Source organism: Lichenostomus cassidix, chromosome 2, assembly GCF_008360975.1.
Source record: "Lichenostomus cassidix isolate B80296 chromosome 2, HeHo_3.0, whole genome shotgun sequence".
Lineage (NCBI taxonomy): Eukaryota > Metazoa > Chordata > Aves > Passeriformes > Meliphagidae > Lichenostomus > Lichenostomus cassidix.
In genome coordinates this window covers 133,427,012-133,442,632 of record NC_139482.1, presented here as the reverse complement: position 1 = coordinate 133,442,632, position 15,621 = coordinate 133,427,012, and the positions used below count along the sequence as shown (strand labels likewise).

At 40.7% G+C, this 15,621-nt stretch overlaps 1 protein-coding gene across 8 annotated transcripts in view; it reads right to left on the bottom strand.

Moving 5' to 3' along the window:
* OXR1 (oxidation resistance 1) overlaps positions 1-15,621 on the bottom strand; it is a 260,480-nt gene that overhangs the window by 65,520 nt on the left and 179,339 nt on the right. The window contains exon 1 of one of the 8 annotated variants that reach the window (XM_085053405.1): positions 5,657-5,878. The exons of 6 other annotated variants lie outside the window; for them this stretch is intronic. In XM_085053405.1, coding sequence (XP_084909531.1) covers positions 5,657-5,810 — 154 coding nt within the window. In that variant the 5' untranslated portion in view covers positions 5,811-5,878. Of the gene's footprint in view, positions 1-5,656; positions 5,879-15,621 lie in introns of those variants that run through there. One more of the 8 variants, XM_085053406.1, reaches the window with a different exon arrangement.

Below are 15,621 nucleotides of genomic sequence, written 5' to 3'. Positions count from 1 at the left end.
GGCCAGGAGAACAGAGCCTCTCCAGCCTGAACCAGAGGTGGCTTTGAAGGACTGTAACAGCAGCCATGCTGCAGCTTCTATAGAGCTTTCCCACAGGCATCAAGATGACAGAGCCAGGCTCTTCAGTGACATGTAGTGAGAGAACAAAAGGTAACAGACAAAGAAGAAACAAATTAGTTTCTGAGTGGATAGAAGGCAAAAAACCCTAATTGACCAGGGCAGTTGTGCAGTTTCCATTCTTTGACAATTCCAAGGCCCAGCTGAATAAAGCACTGAAAAACCTAGCCTGAAGTCTTAATCTTCCCTACTTTAAGCAGGGCTAAATGATTTTACTTGCCATTTGAGTTATCTGTAACTATGATTCCTCCCACATTTTTTTTGGCAGGCAATACAGATACATAAGGCCACCACCAAACCAAGACAGAGCAAGATTTACATGTATTACACAACAAGGTGTGTTACTTATTGATGAACAGAAAATTATTATTCATACATGTAGTGACCTGAAATGAGTGTGCAGGTTCTCAACGTGTGAAGCTTTTTCTATTGTCCAGTTTCAACCTGCCATGAGTATGCAGGTTGTCAATAAAATATCATCCTTTAAACTGTTTGAATGTTAGAAATGGAAATTACCCAGAAAAATTAAACACAACATGACACATTAAAACAAAAATGTGATACAGTCAAAGGATACCAGAGTACCAGAAAAAATGTTTCAGTCATCTGCTACATTAGTTTATAAACTAAACTTAAGTGAAACATCTGATACATCAGAATCCTGCTGAACAGCAAAAACTGGATTAAGAATTGTGAAATATGTAAAAAATTCAGTAAAGAGGAGAGAGAAATAGAAATCAGGAGAAGGGAGTGGTATATTAATGAGATCCCAATGGACTAGTTTTTAACACAGTTAAATTGCACATCAGCAGACAAACTCAAAAGGACAATCAACAGCAAAGGCTGGGTAAAAGGACATAATGAATTCTGCAGCCCCAAAGCTTGGAGGAAAAAAAGCAGGCTAAGATGTAATAGTACAAAGCAGAACCTGAAGTAAAAGATCATTTAGCATCACATACACCAAGGGAATACTCAAGAAATCCTGTATACTAGTGGTGCAGAAGTCTGAAGAAGAGCTTGTGCATACATTAACATATCACAAGATGACTGAGTCACCAGCCTGATACATTCCAAGATCACATTTGCTTCTTATGCCTGTACCAACTGAATTATTTTCAGACATGAAAGCGAAGCATTAGCGTCTTTGTAAAGGGTGTTGGTACATTTCATATGTGCTTCATCCGGAACAGTGTGTACAAGAAAACTCACACAAGTGCGTCTCCCCAGTTTGAATTCTCTTTCCTACTTTATCATACACCTGTTAATTTCTTAAAAATGAGGTACTGAATAAAGATGAAAGGAGAAAATAACCTGCCTTATTCTTACATTTATTTTATTCTAAGACAGAATTTTAGAATGGACGATATTAACTTTTACAGCAATACTTGAAAAATGTACTATAACTCAGCACTGGACATTTATCTTTCTAATGTACTGCTGCTACCTTGACCATAGTACAGAGGACTGACAAGCCACACAGCTTACTGGATATACTGTGTATACCCTACCAATCAAGACTCTAAAGCTGGTATGAAAAAAATGTAAATAAACCCACAGGCCACATGGTTCAGAACTGAACAATCAAGTTGAACCTGAGGGAGAAAAACAACAACAGAAGTTTCAATAGAAGGCAGCAAGGAAAACTTCCCTGAAAGACTGGTTGAGAGGAGTCTCTGAATCACTGATTTTTATTTAACTTCTGTACTTAATGAGAGAAACACTGCAGGAAGTCAGTACTACCTGTGCCGTGTATCTTCTCCCTCCATGAAGTGACCACAAATAGAAATGAGGTGAAAATGTCTAGGAGGGAAGAAATACAGGACTCCAGGTTTGAAAGTATATCCTCACAGAATCCAAGTGTTATCCAGAAGGGAAGCCTCTTGAATAAATTTACTCCAGCCTCCTGTTTGAAGCAGAATTATTGTCAACATCAAATGAGGTCAGCTTAAAGCTGTCCCAGTGATGGACAATTCTGTGTGAAGCTTTTCCTATTGTCCAGTTTGAAACTGCCAAGCTAAAACTCATGGCTGCTGCCCCTTCTTGATCTCTTACCACAGAGAAAAGTGTGTTCCTTTAGGTAGATGTAGGTCATAATTAGATTGCCTGTAAGTTGCACTGGTCTCCTCTGCATGGCTAAAGCCCAGCTCCCTCAACCCCTCCTCACAGTTCATATGCCCTGTGCCCCTAAATATACTGGCTGGACCCTCTATAGCTCCTCAGCAGCTTTCTTTAACAGTGGTACACCAAACCAAAGAGCACATTCAATGTATAGCCACAGCAGCAGAGTCACAGAAAAGAAGTAAAATCATGTCTCTCACTGTTGGTCACACTCTCCTTACACAGCAGATGAAGCAAACAGCAGACTGAACTATGGGATGTGCTGTTGGCTTACTTAAGAAAGAGGTTTGTATAGATGAGACTCGAATTAAACTGAACATTCAAGTTAATTCTGCAGTAAAACTAATTCTTAACCACACTCTCCCTAAAGCTTTGAGTTGCATCTTAAAGCAAATAAAAACACATGCAACTTCAGCATGCCTACACTTAATAGTACAAAACAGTTACCAAGAAAACTACATCCTGTTCTACCTAAAGTTACTAGGTAAATCCAGGCTTGAATACATACATATTAGCTCTTCCTATAAATTATCAATAGACTATATTTATGAGTTATATTTCAAAGCTTACAGGCCTTTGAAAAAAAAAAAAAAACCTTTGCACTCTGCAATTGAGAGTGCCTTTACTAAAGCCAGATGCTTTATCTTGAATTTCTGATTATCTTTGCATTTTCATCCTCCATCACAATCATTAAAAGACAAAAAAAATCTTTATAAAGTTTTTTCACTGACTAGGCTGCTGACACAAAAGTGTAAACCGGATAAACAGGTTTACAGCCTCCTATGACACTACTCAGTCTCCCACTGTGTCCTTTCTCCCTACTAAGAAACACTACAAACTGTTCTGCATGTATCCAAATAAGTGATTTAGGCACAGCATTTGAACAGACTTGCGTCCCTGAACTTGAAACCTGATAGAGAAGCCCTTCAACTGCTCAAAAATACAAGCATGGAAACAGTAAAGATAAAATTACTAACATTACATGAATTAAATTGAGCTACTTCATTGTAGAAGCTAAAAGAGTTGGGTTTTGTTTCAGAGAAGTGGAAACATGGTTTTAAGGCATTTATGAAGAACTATTATCTTAACAAGTAATGCACAGTCACAACTGAACCACGTGAAAAAAAAAAACAACAAAGCACCACTGAAAGCCCTAAGTGGGGAAGAAAAACTAGAGTAATAGGTAGGCCTGGAACCAGAACACTGCAGAGACTAACCATTTGGAGTATTTAGAATGTGCCATTAAGTCTTAAGCTAATGCCAGGGGACCCATCGCTAATTAAAAGAGAGGTTTGATTTCAAATGAAGCATTGTAATCATTGTTACAGCTTCCACAGCACTCATTACCAGGGCACAGGTGGATTCTGAAAGCCAGCAAAATGCTTGCCAGAAAAATTCTACAGTCACAAGAATTTGTTTCTGCCGATAACTAACAGAAACCCTGTGAAGGGGAGGGCAGCATGGGAGGGCCAGTTTCTACTTGCCTTGTACAGGATGCTTTGCCTAGGTGAGGAAAAAGGCACATGGAAGTCCATATACACAGAAACTCACCCTGCATTCTAGAACTTATCATTAACACAAATTTTAAGCATTACATTATGAAAGCACCTGAGAAAATACATTTTCTGCTCAAAGCTAGAGGAAAAAAAAAAAACAAAAAAACAGAACATTACAATGCATTCTAAGTTAATCCTTTCTCCCAGAAGAAGAGGGGGAAAAATAGAGCTTTTTCCCCTCCAAGAAATCCCATGTATCACAGGCAACGCTTTATACTAACAGCTGAACACAAGGCCTTGCAAGTGATTAAAAGACATGAGAAGATACTAAAGCATTTTGCTGCCATTTTGGTTCTGCAAAGGAGTATAAGTAATCTTTGTCAAAAAGCCTTTAACTGTTTGTAGAGGCCTTATTCAAGGTACTTCATTTCACTGCTGAAAAACAAGTTACAAGTCTCTTTCTCTCCCTATGTATGTTGGGGGATGGGATATGAAATAAATAGATGGCACTGTAAATATAGCCAATTATCCTTTCTGTGCAATAAGTGTGATCCAATGCACACAAGGAAACACCATCTGCATCTGACTGGCTGCATGGGCATTCCTATTACCTAGCCTACTCCATTGAGTAGAAGACTTTGTTTCCCTTCATGAAAAACGATTTTACTCTTCTAAAATAACCTACAGTAACAAAGAAACTTAATGTGTTCTAATATGACATTTCAATAGAGACCTGATATCAACCTCAGTAGAGACTACAACAAACATTGATTTATCCACTTTGCACAGAGCTTCTCAAAATAGGAAAAAACTATTTACTATTCATTGCACACTGCTCTTTATTATAAAGCACTTTCACAAACTTGACTTCATACACCTTTTTCTTTCCACGCAATCATTAGATCATGCTGCTCTTACTAGTTATGTCATGACTTAATTCCCAATCAATAGCATTGCCTCTCTAGAGTTCTCACTGCCTGCTCCTCTTCTGCATAAACAAGTATGTGTGCATTCACTGACCACTTTACCCGTTTTCATGGTATTTCTTGCCAATTTAAGTGCTCTCGTTAGATGAGTGACTTGCAATACCTACAGCCCAACAACATCATCAAGAAAAGAGGTGACAACAGCAGCCCTCTTACTCCCAGGCACAGGACAAGAAGTCACCTATCTCCTGACTGACCTGTTTGACCACTGAGCGGCAGAGGTACAACTTCTGCCTTTAGCATCACCGAGCCTACCTCCCAGTAATGCTGCCTGTTCCTCAGGAGCATCTGAGAGGCGGAAACCACCTCGCACACAAAGCACATCTCAAACCCAGCAACCTGTACTCCAGGTGCTTCCCTCCAGCCCGGTCTGCAAAAATACCAGGAGAGGGAGGTAAGTGAAAGTAAGTGTAGGAGTTGTGTCACGGAAATCAGGAAGACGTTCAGTCGGTTTTCTGCTGTTGGATCAGCCCCGGTGCAACCGCTCCGTGGCGTGGCCCGGCAGCGCCCGGCCCCGGCAATGTACCGCTCTTCCCCGCCCGGCCCCGGCAATGTACCGCTCTTCCCCGCCCGGCCCCGGCAACGTGCCGCTCTTCCCCGCCCGGCCCCGGCAACGTGCCGCTCTTCCTGCGCCCCCTCCCTCCCCCCATCCCCCGACAGCCGCTCCAGCAGCCCCGGCAATGGAGCACCAGCAGGTCTCGGTGTCCCTGACCGCCTCGGCTGCGAGCGCGGGGCACGGCGGGGCCGCTCCCGGCTGGCAAGGGACCCTCTCCCCCTGCTGCTCCCGCTCGCTCTCGCTTGCCCCCGAAGCTCGCCGCCCTCCGAGAAGGCTCGGAAGGTGCGAGGAGCCGAGCCCGCCGCCCGGGGAGCTGCAGGCCGCCCGTTGCCCGCCGTTACCCCCGGCCGCCCCCGCGCCCTCGGCCCCTTCCCCAGCGGTACCTGGCGTCGGCTTGGCGGGGCCCGGCTCCCCGCGGCTCCGGCCGTCCTGGCAGCGGCCGTGGCGGAGGCCGCCGGGCACGGCGCCCCAGAGGCGGCTGGCGGTGCCGCGGAGCAGGCGGCCGCCCTTGCCCGTGAGGGCGGTGAGCGAGTCCATGGCGGCGCTACCGGCCGGGGGGCGCCATGGCCGGGCCGGACCCGCGCGCCGCCGGCCCGCGCCGCAACTTGGGCAAACTTTGCCGCGGCCACGCCCCCTTTTAAAGGGACCGCGCCGCCGCCGCGGGCTCGGGGCTGGCCGGGCGGGGCTGGGCGGGAGCGCGCCGGGACGGGCGCGGGGAGCTGGCGGCTGCCGAGCGCCTCTGCACCGCGACACCCGGGACTCCGCTTCCTTCGGGCCTCGGGACCGCTCTCGGCCACATGTACACCCTTACGAACTCAGCCGCAGTTCGGGGAGTTGGTTATGTTTCGCGGAAGCTCATCGCTTTACAACCATGTGCTGCAACGCTTTCTATGAACTTTCAGCTCTCCTGTCTCAGCACTCCCAAGCATGAAAATCAAGGCAATCTCTTACTTTTAAATGTTCCTATAGTCGTGCATGTGAAGATGTTTTCCCACATCTACATCCCACATTTACAAGTGTAAAACAGGACCAGCCGTGACACTGTGTGTTTTTGCTGCTCTGTTCTTGACCCTTCCCTCTCTCAGTGTCTCTGCCCTAGGATGCCACTATCCTTGCTTGTGCCAGCCAGCCATGTCCCTGTGCCCTCCTTTGAGTGGTTGCCAACAGTGATGCCCGACTCAACCTTTGAACCGACTAGGTCACTTTAGGCTTCAGCAAAACTTACTAGGTGTGAACTTTCCCTTTCTTTTTGGAAAGACATTTGATTTGCACTGTTCATTTGTACCTTTGCATTCTTCATTCCCATAATTCTTGGAATTTTTTAAGTTTTGAAAAAATTAAACTAGTCAAAACATGACCCAACAGTTTTACAGAAAAAGAAGCACCTAAGGCATTGAATCTCTTTATTAAGATCTGCTTTACGACACATTTTGCATGTATTGATGCTCAAAGAACAGCCACAGAATGATATTTGTACCTGTGCCATAAACCTTGAGAATGCAGAACTGTAAGTTAATATGCTTATATTCTAATGTGAGTATGATACAATTATATGCTGCATCTAGCTGCAAATGAAGGCATTGTTTAATAAAAAATGCTCTTGTTGAGCCAAATCTATTGTGTACATGCAGAATGGTCGAACAAAATGCTGAGCTATTTCATCTCCTATTCACTTGTAGCAGCTGCTCAATTAAATCAGAGTTTAACGTCAGCATTTTGGAGTGCTGATTTCTGAGGGTTACTTGATTTAAACACTACACTCAAATCAACCTTTCTACTACTCAAATCAGTTCTTGCTCAGGAGATTATGATGTTCAAGACTTTTTTCAAACAAAACCTTTTCACTGAAAGAGAACAAGAAAATTCTGACAGAATTAACTCCTCCTCCCTCCCCCCAAGATCTGACAGTAAAAATGGACATGTAATCTGTCTGTTCCAGGACTAGTGAATAAATCTGGAACTGTAGAGTCACTGAATGGTCTAACTACAGCTAGATGTTTAGAATAGAAACTGTTCTACCAACCAGATCTGTCTTGCCCTAAGCAGTGTACTTAGTTTTCATTTTATGACAGTGTTTCTGCCATGAAAAAGTTATTATTGGTCTTTTGCCTTGTTGATTCTATTTTAAACAAAATCTATTACATCTTTGCATGAGAAATGAGTTTACAAACATGGTGATCGGCACATTTGAAACTTCCAGATCAGTTGCCCACCAGTATTCCAGCCACATACAGACCTCTTCTACTGTATTGATTGCATGTGTTTCTTCTGTGGTTTGAAATAGCCCTGTCTTTTCTTTTTTTTTCTTTCAGGTTCATACTTACAGAATCATAAAATTGTTTAGGTTAGAAAAGACCCTTTAGATCATCAAGTCTAACTGTTAACCCAGTACTGCCAAGTCCACCACTAAACCATGTCCCTAAGCACCACACCTTCCAGGGGGATGGTAACTCTACCACTTCCATGGGCAGCCTGTTCCAAGGCTTGACAACACTTTTGATGAAAAAATTTTTCTTAATATCCAATCTAAACTTCCCATGGCACAGCTTGAGGCAGTGTTTATTCATTATACTGCAGTAATAGAGGCTACAGATTCAGATTCAGACAGCATTTTGATGAAGTATTCAAGGTAAACGTTTGAAAACTATGAATTTATTTTTGCTGCTTTCATCAGCTTTCCTCACAAATAGCCTAACTGAATTATAAAAAGTCTACTTATTACTACAATGTATTTTTCATAGTATTGAAAATCATTGTCTATACTAAAAAGCATCCATTTAGCAACGTTTTTACTTAGCAAGAGCAAATTCTTCAGGTAAACTGTTTTAACTGTAAAGTCATGATTTAGATATCGGTGCTCAGAAAAGTAATAGTACTTTTTAAGATATATGACACTCATAAACAACTGATAAAATTTCAAGGCACTGCTGTAATACAATAATTAATATTACACTGTTATTATATTGTGAAGAATATAGGCAGAGTTATGCTACTTGCCATCCAGAGGGACCTTGAAGAGAGGGCCCATGCAAACCTCATGAATTTCAACAGGTCAGTTATGAGGTCCTGTCCCTGGGTCAGGATAATCCCAAACACAAAAACAGGCTGAGCAGAGAGAAGCACTGGTGAGAAGGACTTGGCAGGTAGTTGGTTGATGAGAAACTCAGCATGGCCTGGCAACGTGCAGCTGCAGCCCAGAAAGCCAATTGTATCCTGGGCTGCATCAAGAGAAGTGTGACCAGCTGGTTGAGGGAGGGGATTCTCTCCCTCTACTCTGCTCTCCCCCCTGGAGACACCAGCTGGAGCCCTGCATCCAGCTCTGGGGCCCCCAACACAAGAAGGACAGGGACCTGGTTGAACCAGTCCATAGGAGGGCCACAAAGATGGTCTAAAGGCTGAATCACTTCTCTTGTGAAGACAGACTGAGAGGGTTGGGGTGCAGTCTGGAGAAGAGAAGGTTCCAGGAGACCTTAGAGCACCTTCCACTACCTACAGGGGACCTACAAGAGTGTTGGAAAGGGAGTTTTTACAAGGGGTAATGGCTTTAAATTGAAAGAGGTCAGGTTTAGATATTAGGAAGAAATTCTTTACTGTGAGAGGGATGAGGCATTGAAACAGTTTGCCCAGAGAAGTTGTGGATGCCCCATCCCTGGAATTGTTCCATGCCAGGTTGGACAGAGCTTTGAGCAACCTGGTGCAGTGGAAGGTGTCTCTGCCCATGACAGGGGGTGGGAATTAGATGGTCTTTAAGGACTCTTCCAACCCAAACCATTCCATGATACTTCAGTAGGTATTATCAAAACAAACATCCAGTAGTACTATTATGTGCTTTAAGATGCTGTTTCAACTTGGTTGTGCCTTCATTGTAACACACCTGTGGTAGCAAGAATTTTGACAAAGATCTCTGCTCTGAAAACTGACCAGACTTAATCCTGTGTCACTTTAAAAATCTAATGTACTGGTACTTAAGACTGTAGCCTATATTTCCATCTGAAAAGCTTTGCAGCATTCCTCAGCTTTTTAATTGATAGGAGCAACATGAACACTATGTACATAAGCAATGTGTGTCCCTTTTCCCATACAGCTAAACTAAATATAAATGGGTTCTACAATATTTATAATTTTTTACACTTATGTTGGTTTTTAACACCTTTACCAGATCATTCTACCTTTCTGTCTTCAAAATATCTAGAAACAATCAGGATTTTGCTAAGGAGGACTAATAAATCTGTGTTTGATCTCTGAATGTGCACCAAGGATCTCTTCTGTGTTTATTTTCTGACCTGTGGTATCAGTGCAGAAAAGAGTATCTCTGTAACTCAGCCACTTCAAACTGTCCCTCCAAAAGAAGGAACTGGTCCTACCTGCTCTTAATTGCTTGTTTCTGTTCCCATGCTATGAGTGTAAGCACAAAGATTCATTTGGCAGGTGAACGAACTGTGTTGTAAAGATAATCCATTTTAGTTTAGTAAAAGCTAACTAATTTTTTTTTTTTATTAATTTGATATTACTTTGTTTCGAGGCTACAATTATCGCCAGTTAGATCTCCAGATCTGGTTGAGTTGTGTGTAAAGACTTGTGGAAGCACAAGCTGCAAAACAACAGAAAAGTAGAAGTGGCTGAAGAGCAGAAAGGGAAGGAGGGAGGGAGGGAGGAAGTTTCAGGCCAGCCTCTGTGTCTTCAGTGCCAGCATATATTAGCTCAAAATGATAAGTCCAACTGTGGCACAAGTAGACATGCCTTCATATTGGTATTACACACCCATGTTCAGTAGCTACAGAAATGTTTGACAGAATATGTCTGCATTAATGATGTAATATTTAATAACATGTTATGCTAACCTATTGCACAACCTGGTCTGGTAACTAGATCTCCAAGTCCTAAACCCAGAGCAGGTAGAGAGCTGATTGAGCTGCATCCTAAAAGAACTGATGGTGTAGGGGAAAGAAAACAGGGATTCATTTTGGTCAAATTAAAAAGGACACCATGAGGAAAGAATATTTCCAAGGTCTGAACATATAGTTATATATAAAAGTATTTCAGTGGAGAGAAAAAAGATAAAAACATAGCAAATGGTAGTGATATTGCTTCTTCAGGGATAGATTTGTTGCTTGTGAAAATAAGTGCAAATTGTAGCAACTAATCCAGCAAAATGCCAGCAGATGCTGTGCAATTTCCTTCGGGCTGGGCCAGTTCATGTGCCTGCTGTACAGGATTTGGGCCTTTTGCAACACGTCTTGCCAAATTCGCAGTGCTACCAAGCTGCAGGCAAAAGTGCACCAGGCACTAACATAACCCCCTCATTCTGTTTTGTGAGAAAGGAGGTTTGTACATGCTTTCCAAGGTGATGGTCCTGGTGCCAGTCATCTGGCAATTAGTCAGCGCTCATTTGTATATAAACAACCTCTAGGCAAGTATGTAATTCTGGCAGCTTGAGCCAAACGCCCCACTTATGCTCCCTTAGTCATTCTGGAGGCACTGACTGTCATGGAATGCTATGAGGATGCTGCATGCCTTTGTTAAGTATTCCAAACTACTACCTCTGGTCAGGACACCTACCATTTATGTGGTTGCAAACCCCATAATTGGCAAAAATAGGAATTTGAATTAGAACATCTTAAAAGCCTAAGCCCTTTCTTAATTTTTAATGAAACTTATTTTTAGTAATGTAAAATAATTCAGAAATTGTTGGGGTTTTTTCCCTTGTGAAAAAGGTAAACTCTTAAGACACAGAAAAACTGCAGTCTGTTTCCAATGCTGTTTCAGTAAAAATTAAACACAGGGCAGAATGCATGTGCAGTCCCTTAAGGAGGAACCAGAACTCAGGCATGCAGACCTCCCACATTCTCAGGCCTATTTTCCTAGGAACAAACTAATTGGAATGATGAAATATGGAATTACACAGTTCTAGAGGCAAAAAAAAAAAAAAAAAGCACAGATCTATTTTTGTGATTAAGAAGGTTCAAGTTATTCCAAAGGGAATTCAGTGTCAGTATAAATTTGGGAGAAGTTGAAAAGAGATAACCAGTAGGTGACTAAGTAAATGAATGTGTTTAAAACAGGTTCTTCACAGGGAACTGTGGGCTAGGTGTGTCTGCTCATAAGCTTTCACAGTACCACATCCTCTTTTCAGATTAGAAACTCAACAAGAAAGAAAATCCCATCTGATACTAGCTTCAGAAATGGCAAACCTGGAATTTCAGACTTCAGAAGTTAGGGATATAATTCTGCTTTTACTAACCAGCTCCCCATGAGATTGAAATGACCAGTCTCCACCTTGACCACTGATGCTGTTCACTGTTCAGCAGAAAATGTCACACTGAAGGCACAAAGCAGAATACACATGGGCAACAAGGCAATTTGGCAGTCCTTGGTTCTGGACTGGGATACTTCAAGAATAGGGGGGGTTTTGTATACAATTACTCTTGAAATAACACTGAAAAAGACAGAAAGCCATAACAGCATCTCTTCTAGGAAGCTGTTTTCTCAGTAGAAAGCTGAGTCAAACTCCTGCTGTGTTAGTATTTCAAATCTGACTCAATAAATCTTTCATTTCTTAATAAGCTGTATAAAATAAAGGTACCACACCTACATATGAGGTTTTCCCAGCCTAAGGAGAGTATTTGGACCTTGGGTATCTTAGCTTACCCCTACAACATATTTAAGCATCAAAAGACGCACTGCTCCTTAAGTTTAATTTCATAATAGCTAAGTACTGTAACACTCACTGTGTGATTTTGTCTTCTTACCAAGAAATTGAATACATAAATATTATGGATTTGTTTGGTTGGCTGGTATCTAATCTAATCTAATCTAATCTAATCCAATCCAAGTAAGACTATTTATACTTAGGACAGCCCAACAACTCCTTTTCACCTTTGAGGAAAAAACAATTTTTGTTTTTCTAGCCAGATTTTAAAAATCGTCATTAAAAAAATTTAAATTTACATAGTAAAAATAGAAACACCATGCAAATAAAATATACAATCAAATTTGGGACTGTAACATATATATGAAAAATGTTAATTGATTCACAAGTGTCCTGTACTGGCATATATAGCATAATTACAAGAACGCATACTAAGAATATGAAAACCAGTAGAAGTGAGTATAAATTGAGGTTATTTTACTCCACTTAACCTGATTTTGCAAAATAACTTTATAAGATATCAAAAACATGCCAAAATTATTTAACACTTTTGGAAGTATCCAATTTCAGCTGCATATGGTCTGAATTTTCAGAGGTTCAGGTAAATGACAAGCTTTTATGCCTTCAGTTACCCATCTTCTCTGCAAAATTATAGAATCATAGTCACTATCCGACTTGTATTTATGCTTTTTTTTCAAAAAACAGTGAAGAATTAACATTAAAAAATGTATATTCTAAGACTAAATATGTATTTTTCTTATTTACCCAAAATATACTTATGTTTGGATGTTGAAATGATTCCTTCTACAATAACATGTCAACATTTGTTAGAACATCAGTTATATCAACATGGAAGTTTTCAAATATGGCCCTGAGAACAAATGCACATCATATGGGGACTTTTCCATGTTTATGGCAGGAGTTTAGTTTCAGCTGCTATTACCCAGCTCTATATATAGACTATCTTATCAAATAAACATGAAATGACCTCCAGGTCCTCAGTTCATATTTATCTGGTCAATAGTGGCTTATTATAAACAGAACATTCTATTCTTTCAGGGAGTTATATGAGATTGAATTTGGACCCCAGGGGTATGCATGCATGTTCATAGAGATGCCCATGCAGTTCAAGGATGTTCACTAGTTATGGCACTTACTGAACAGAGTCAGTTTGCAGCAGACACATCTCCCTGTTTTCGTGTCATCAACTCACTGCCGTTTTTTTCATTCATCATGTGTTTTGCAACTGAATGTGGAAAACACTGACAGTATAATTGATGACTCCATAGTATTTACTAGCTAATCTCATCCTCCACAGAGGTATAAATTATGCAAATGAAAAATAATTGCTTATGAAAGGTGTTCAGAAAATTTATTATTCATCAGATATTGGAATCATAAGCAAACAGTATTGACATAATCCTTTTTTTTCCCTTTTTGCAGTGAAAGTGTAACTGTTTTTTCCTTAACACTTACTAAATGCTTATCAAGTTGTTAATGCCCTGTATTTCTGTAAGGAGGTTGCTCATTCGTGCTCAGAAACAATAGAGCCAGATTCCTATTCACTTTTTACATTGACTGACTGGTTCATAATAAAATAGAATATCCCTCTGGTAGAATACAGCTGTTAAAGTTCAGTCTGGTTGTATACCACTTCTGAAGACTAAGCAATCATAACACAACTCAGATTCCAAACAAAAGCATTGATTCAGAGCATTAACATGAAAAATGCTTCATGATCAATATCATGCCACCATGTGACCAGCTGTATTCTTCATGTTTGTAGGAAAAGCCACATACTTTAGAAATCCACAGTCCTTGTGGGTTATACCATTAATAATCTTCATAGTAATATACATGTTAAGATCATTATTATTTGTTAATAATGTCTTCAAAGTGATATAATTAACAGGTTCTGTCTGTTTGAAGACATAATTGCTTGTCAGTTGCTCCCATTATATTTGGTTGGCACCAGATCAGTTTCAAATTCAGAAAACATTATGGCTTTTAGTTAGGTTATGTTTCCATTGCAACCTTTAGACATGAAGATATCTAAGATACAGGATCCTTTCAATTCACCTGAACAAAATTATTCTTCTCAGACACGTGGGAAACATAGGCTTAAGAACAGCTGATAAGCAGCCACAAAGTGCCAGTTCTATGTCAAAATGTCATCTAAAGTACAGCGATAGTTATTAGAGAAATGAGTCCAAAATATCATCAGAATTTATCATAAACCAGAATGAGGCTAATGGCAACAGCTGATCCTTTTTGTTGCAAACTTATTATTCTAATAAGAATTACTGATTTTCTATTTTAATTGCTCCTGCTTAGGCAGTGTGTTCTAGGATTAAGGATTAGTTAAAAAAAGACTGAATTCTGTTCCAGTCTTTGCTGCCTGTTTTTTTGTGATTGCTTCCCTTAAGTAAATTAAGTGTATGAAAGCCTTTTTTTACATACCTTTTCCAGTGCCACCTAAATCTGTGCAGGACATTCCTGAATTTCTTTTGAATGAAAACCCAGAAGAAGTATGTTGATCTCACTGGGAGGAAGTTCTGCTTTTTCTTTCTTGTTAAATCTTGCTTCTTAAGGAACATCTGGTGTCTCTCCCCTCCCCCACTGGCACCACATCACAAGCATATGCCTGATTCATTTGCTCCCATAATATCATGTAGAAAACTTGTGGATGGTTACTCACCCTGTCTTTTTGGGGATAATTACTACAATTTATCCTCAAAAATCAAACACATTGCTTCTAGCTAGCTAAATCATTTGAAGGCTGTCCATTACTGTATTATCTCTGAATTAAGATACTTTATACAGTAGTTTCTTCCCCTAAGATTTCATATCTTAACTCATGCCTCTGTCCCACATTTTACTATCTTTTTTTTTATTACTGTCACAGTTTTGCCCTGAAAAGATTTGCTTTTCAAAAGTTTGTTGTCTCTCTTGTGTTCAGCTGCATTTAGCTGCAAGGCTGTACACACCATTGAGAACCTTTGTACAAACAGAGCTTTACAGATCCTACTTGCCTCTTATTATTCTCCCTCTATTTGTTTAGATGGGATCTTCTGTGGGCTTCAGTTAAAATTACTAAAGGCACGTCTTGCTGTTTTCCTTGTATTTCATCTGAGGATGAAATATGGTGAACATATACTGTGTACAAAATCCTAAAGAAACAGTTCTTTTCATAGGTAATTAATGGTTATCTGTCAAGGTTTTTTACACCAGGGCTTCAGGATCAAGACTCAGAATTGGTAAGTGATTTGGCTGACAGTGGTTAAGGGTGAAGCCCTAGTGACCTGCTGCTCATCAAGGAAACAGGCTGTTGTGGTTTTGAGAGGTCAAAAGCTTATTTCTTCCAACTATAGGTCCTAATATTAATGAATTATGCTATTTCCAGGTTGGAAATACTTAGAGCATACTAGTTTAGTCATGAAACTCAGTAAGGTCAGCAGACCTCAATGAGAATGGATAAATAACTGTTGTCCAGCCTTGATCTATTTTTGCATTAAATACAAAAGAAAAATTCAGTTATTTGAATTGGAGCTTGCCTCTCAAGTTCCTGCTGCTCTGGTGTTGAAGTCCTGCCTTGGGTATGGCTCACAGCTCAATGTTATGAAGACTCCAAGGCTGCTCCAGCAGACATGCTCTGGAGCTGCCATGAAACCATGCAGCTGTGCAGGTCTCAGGCTACAG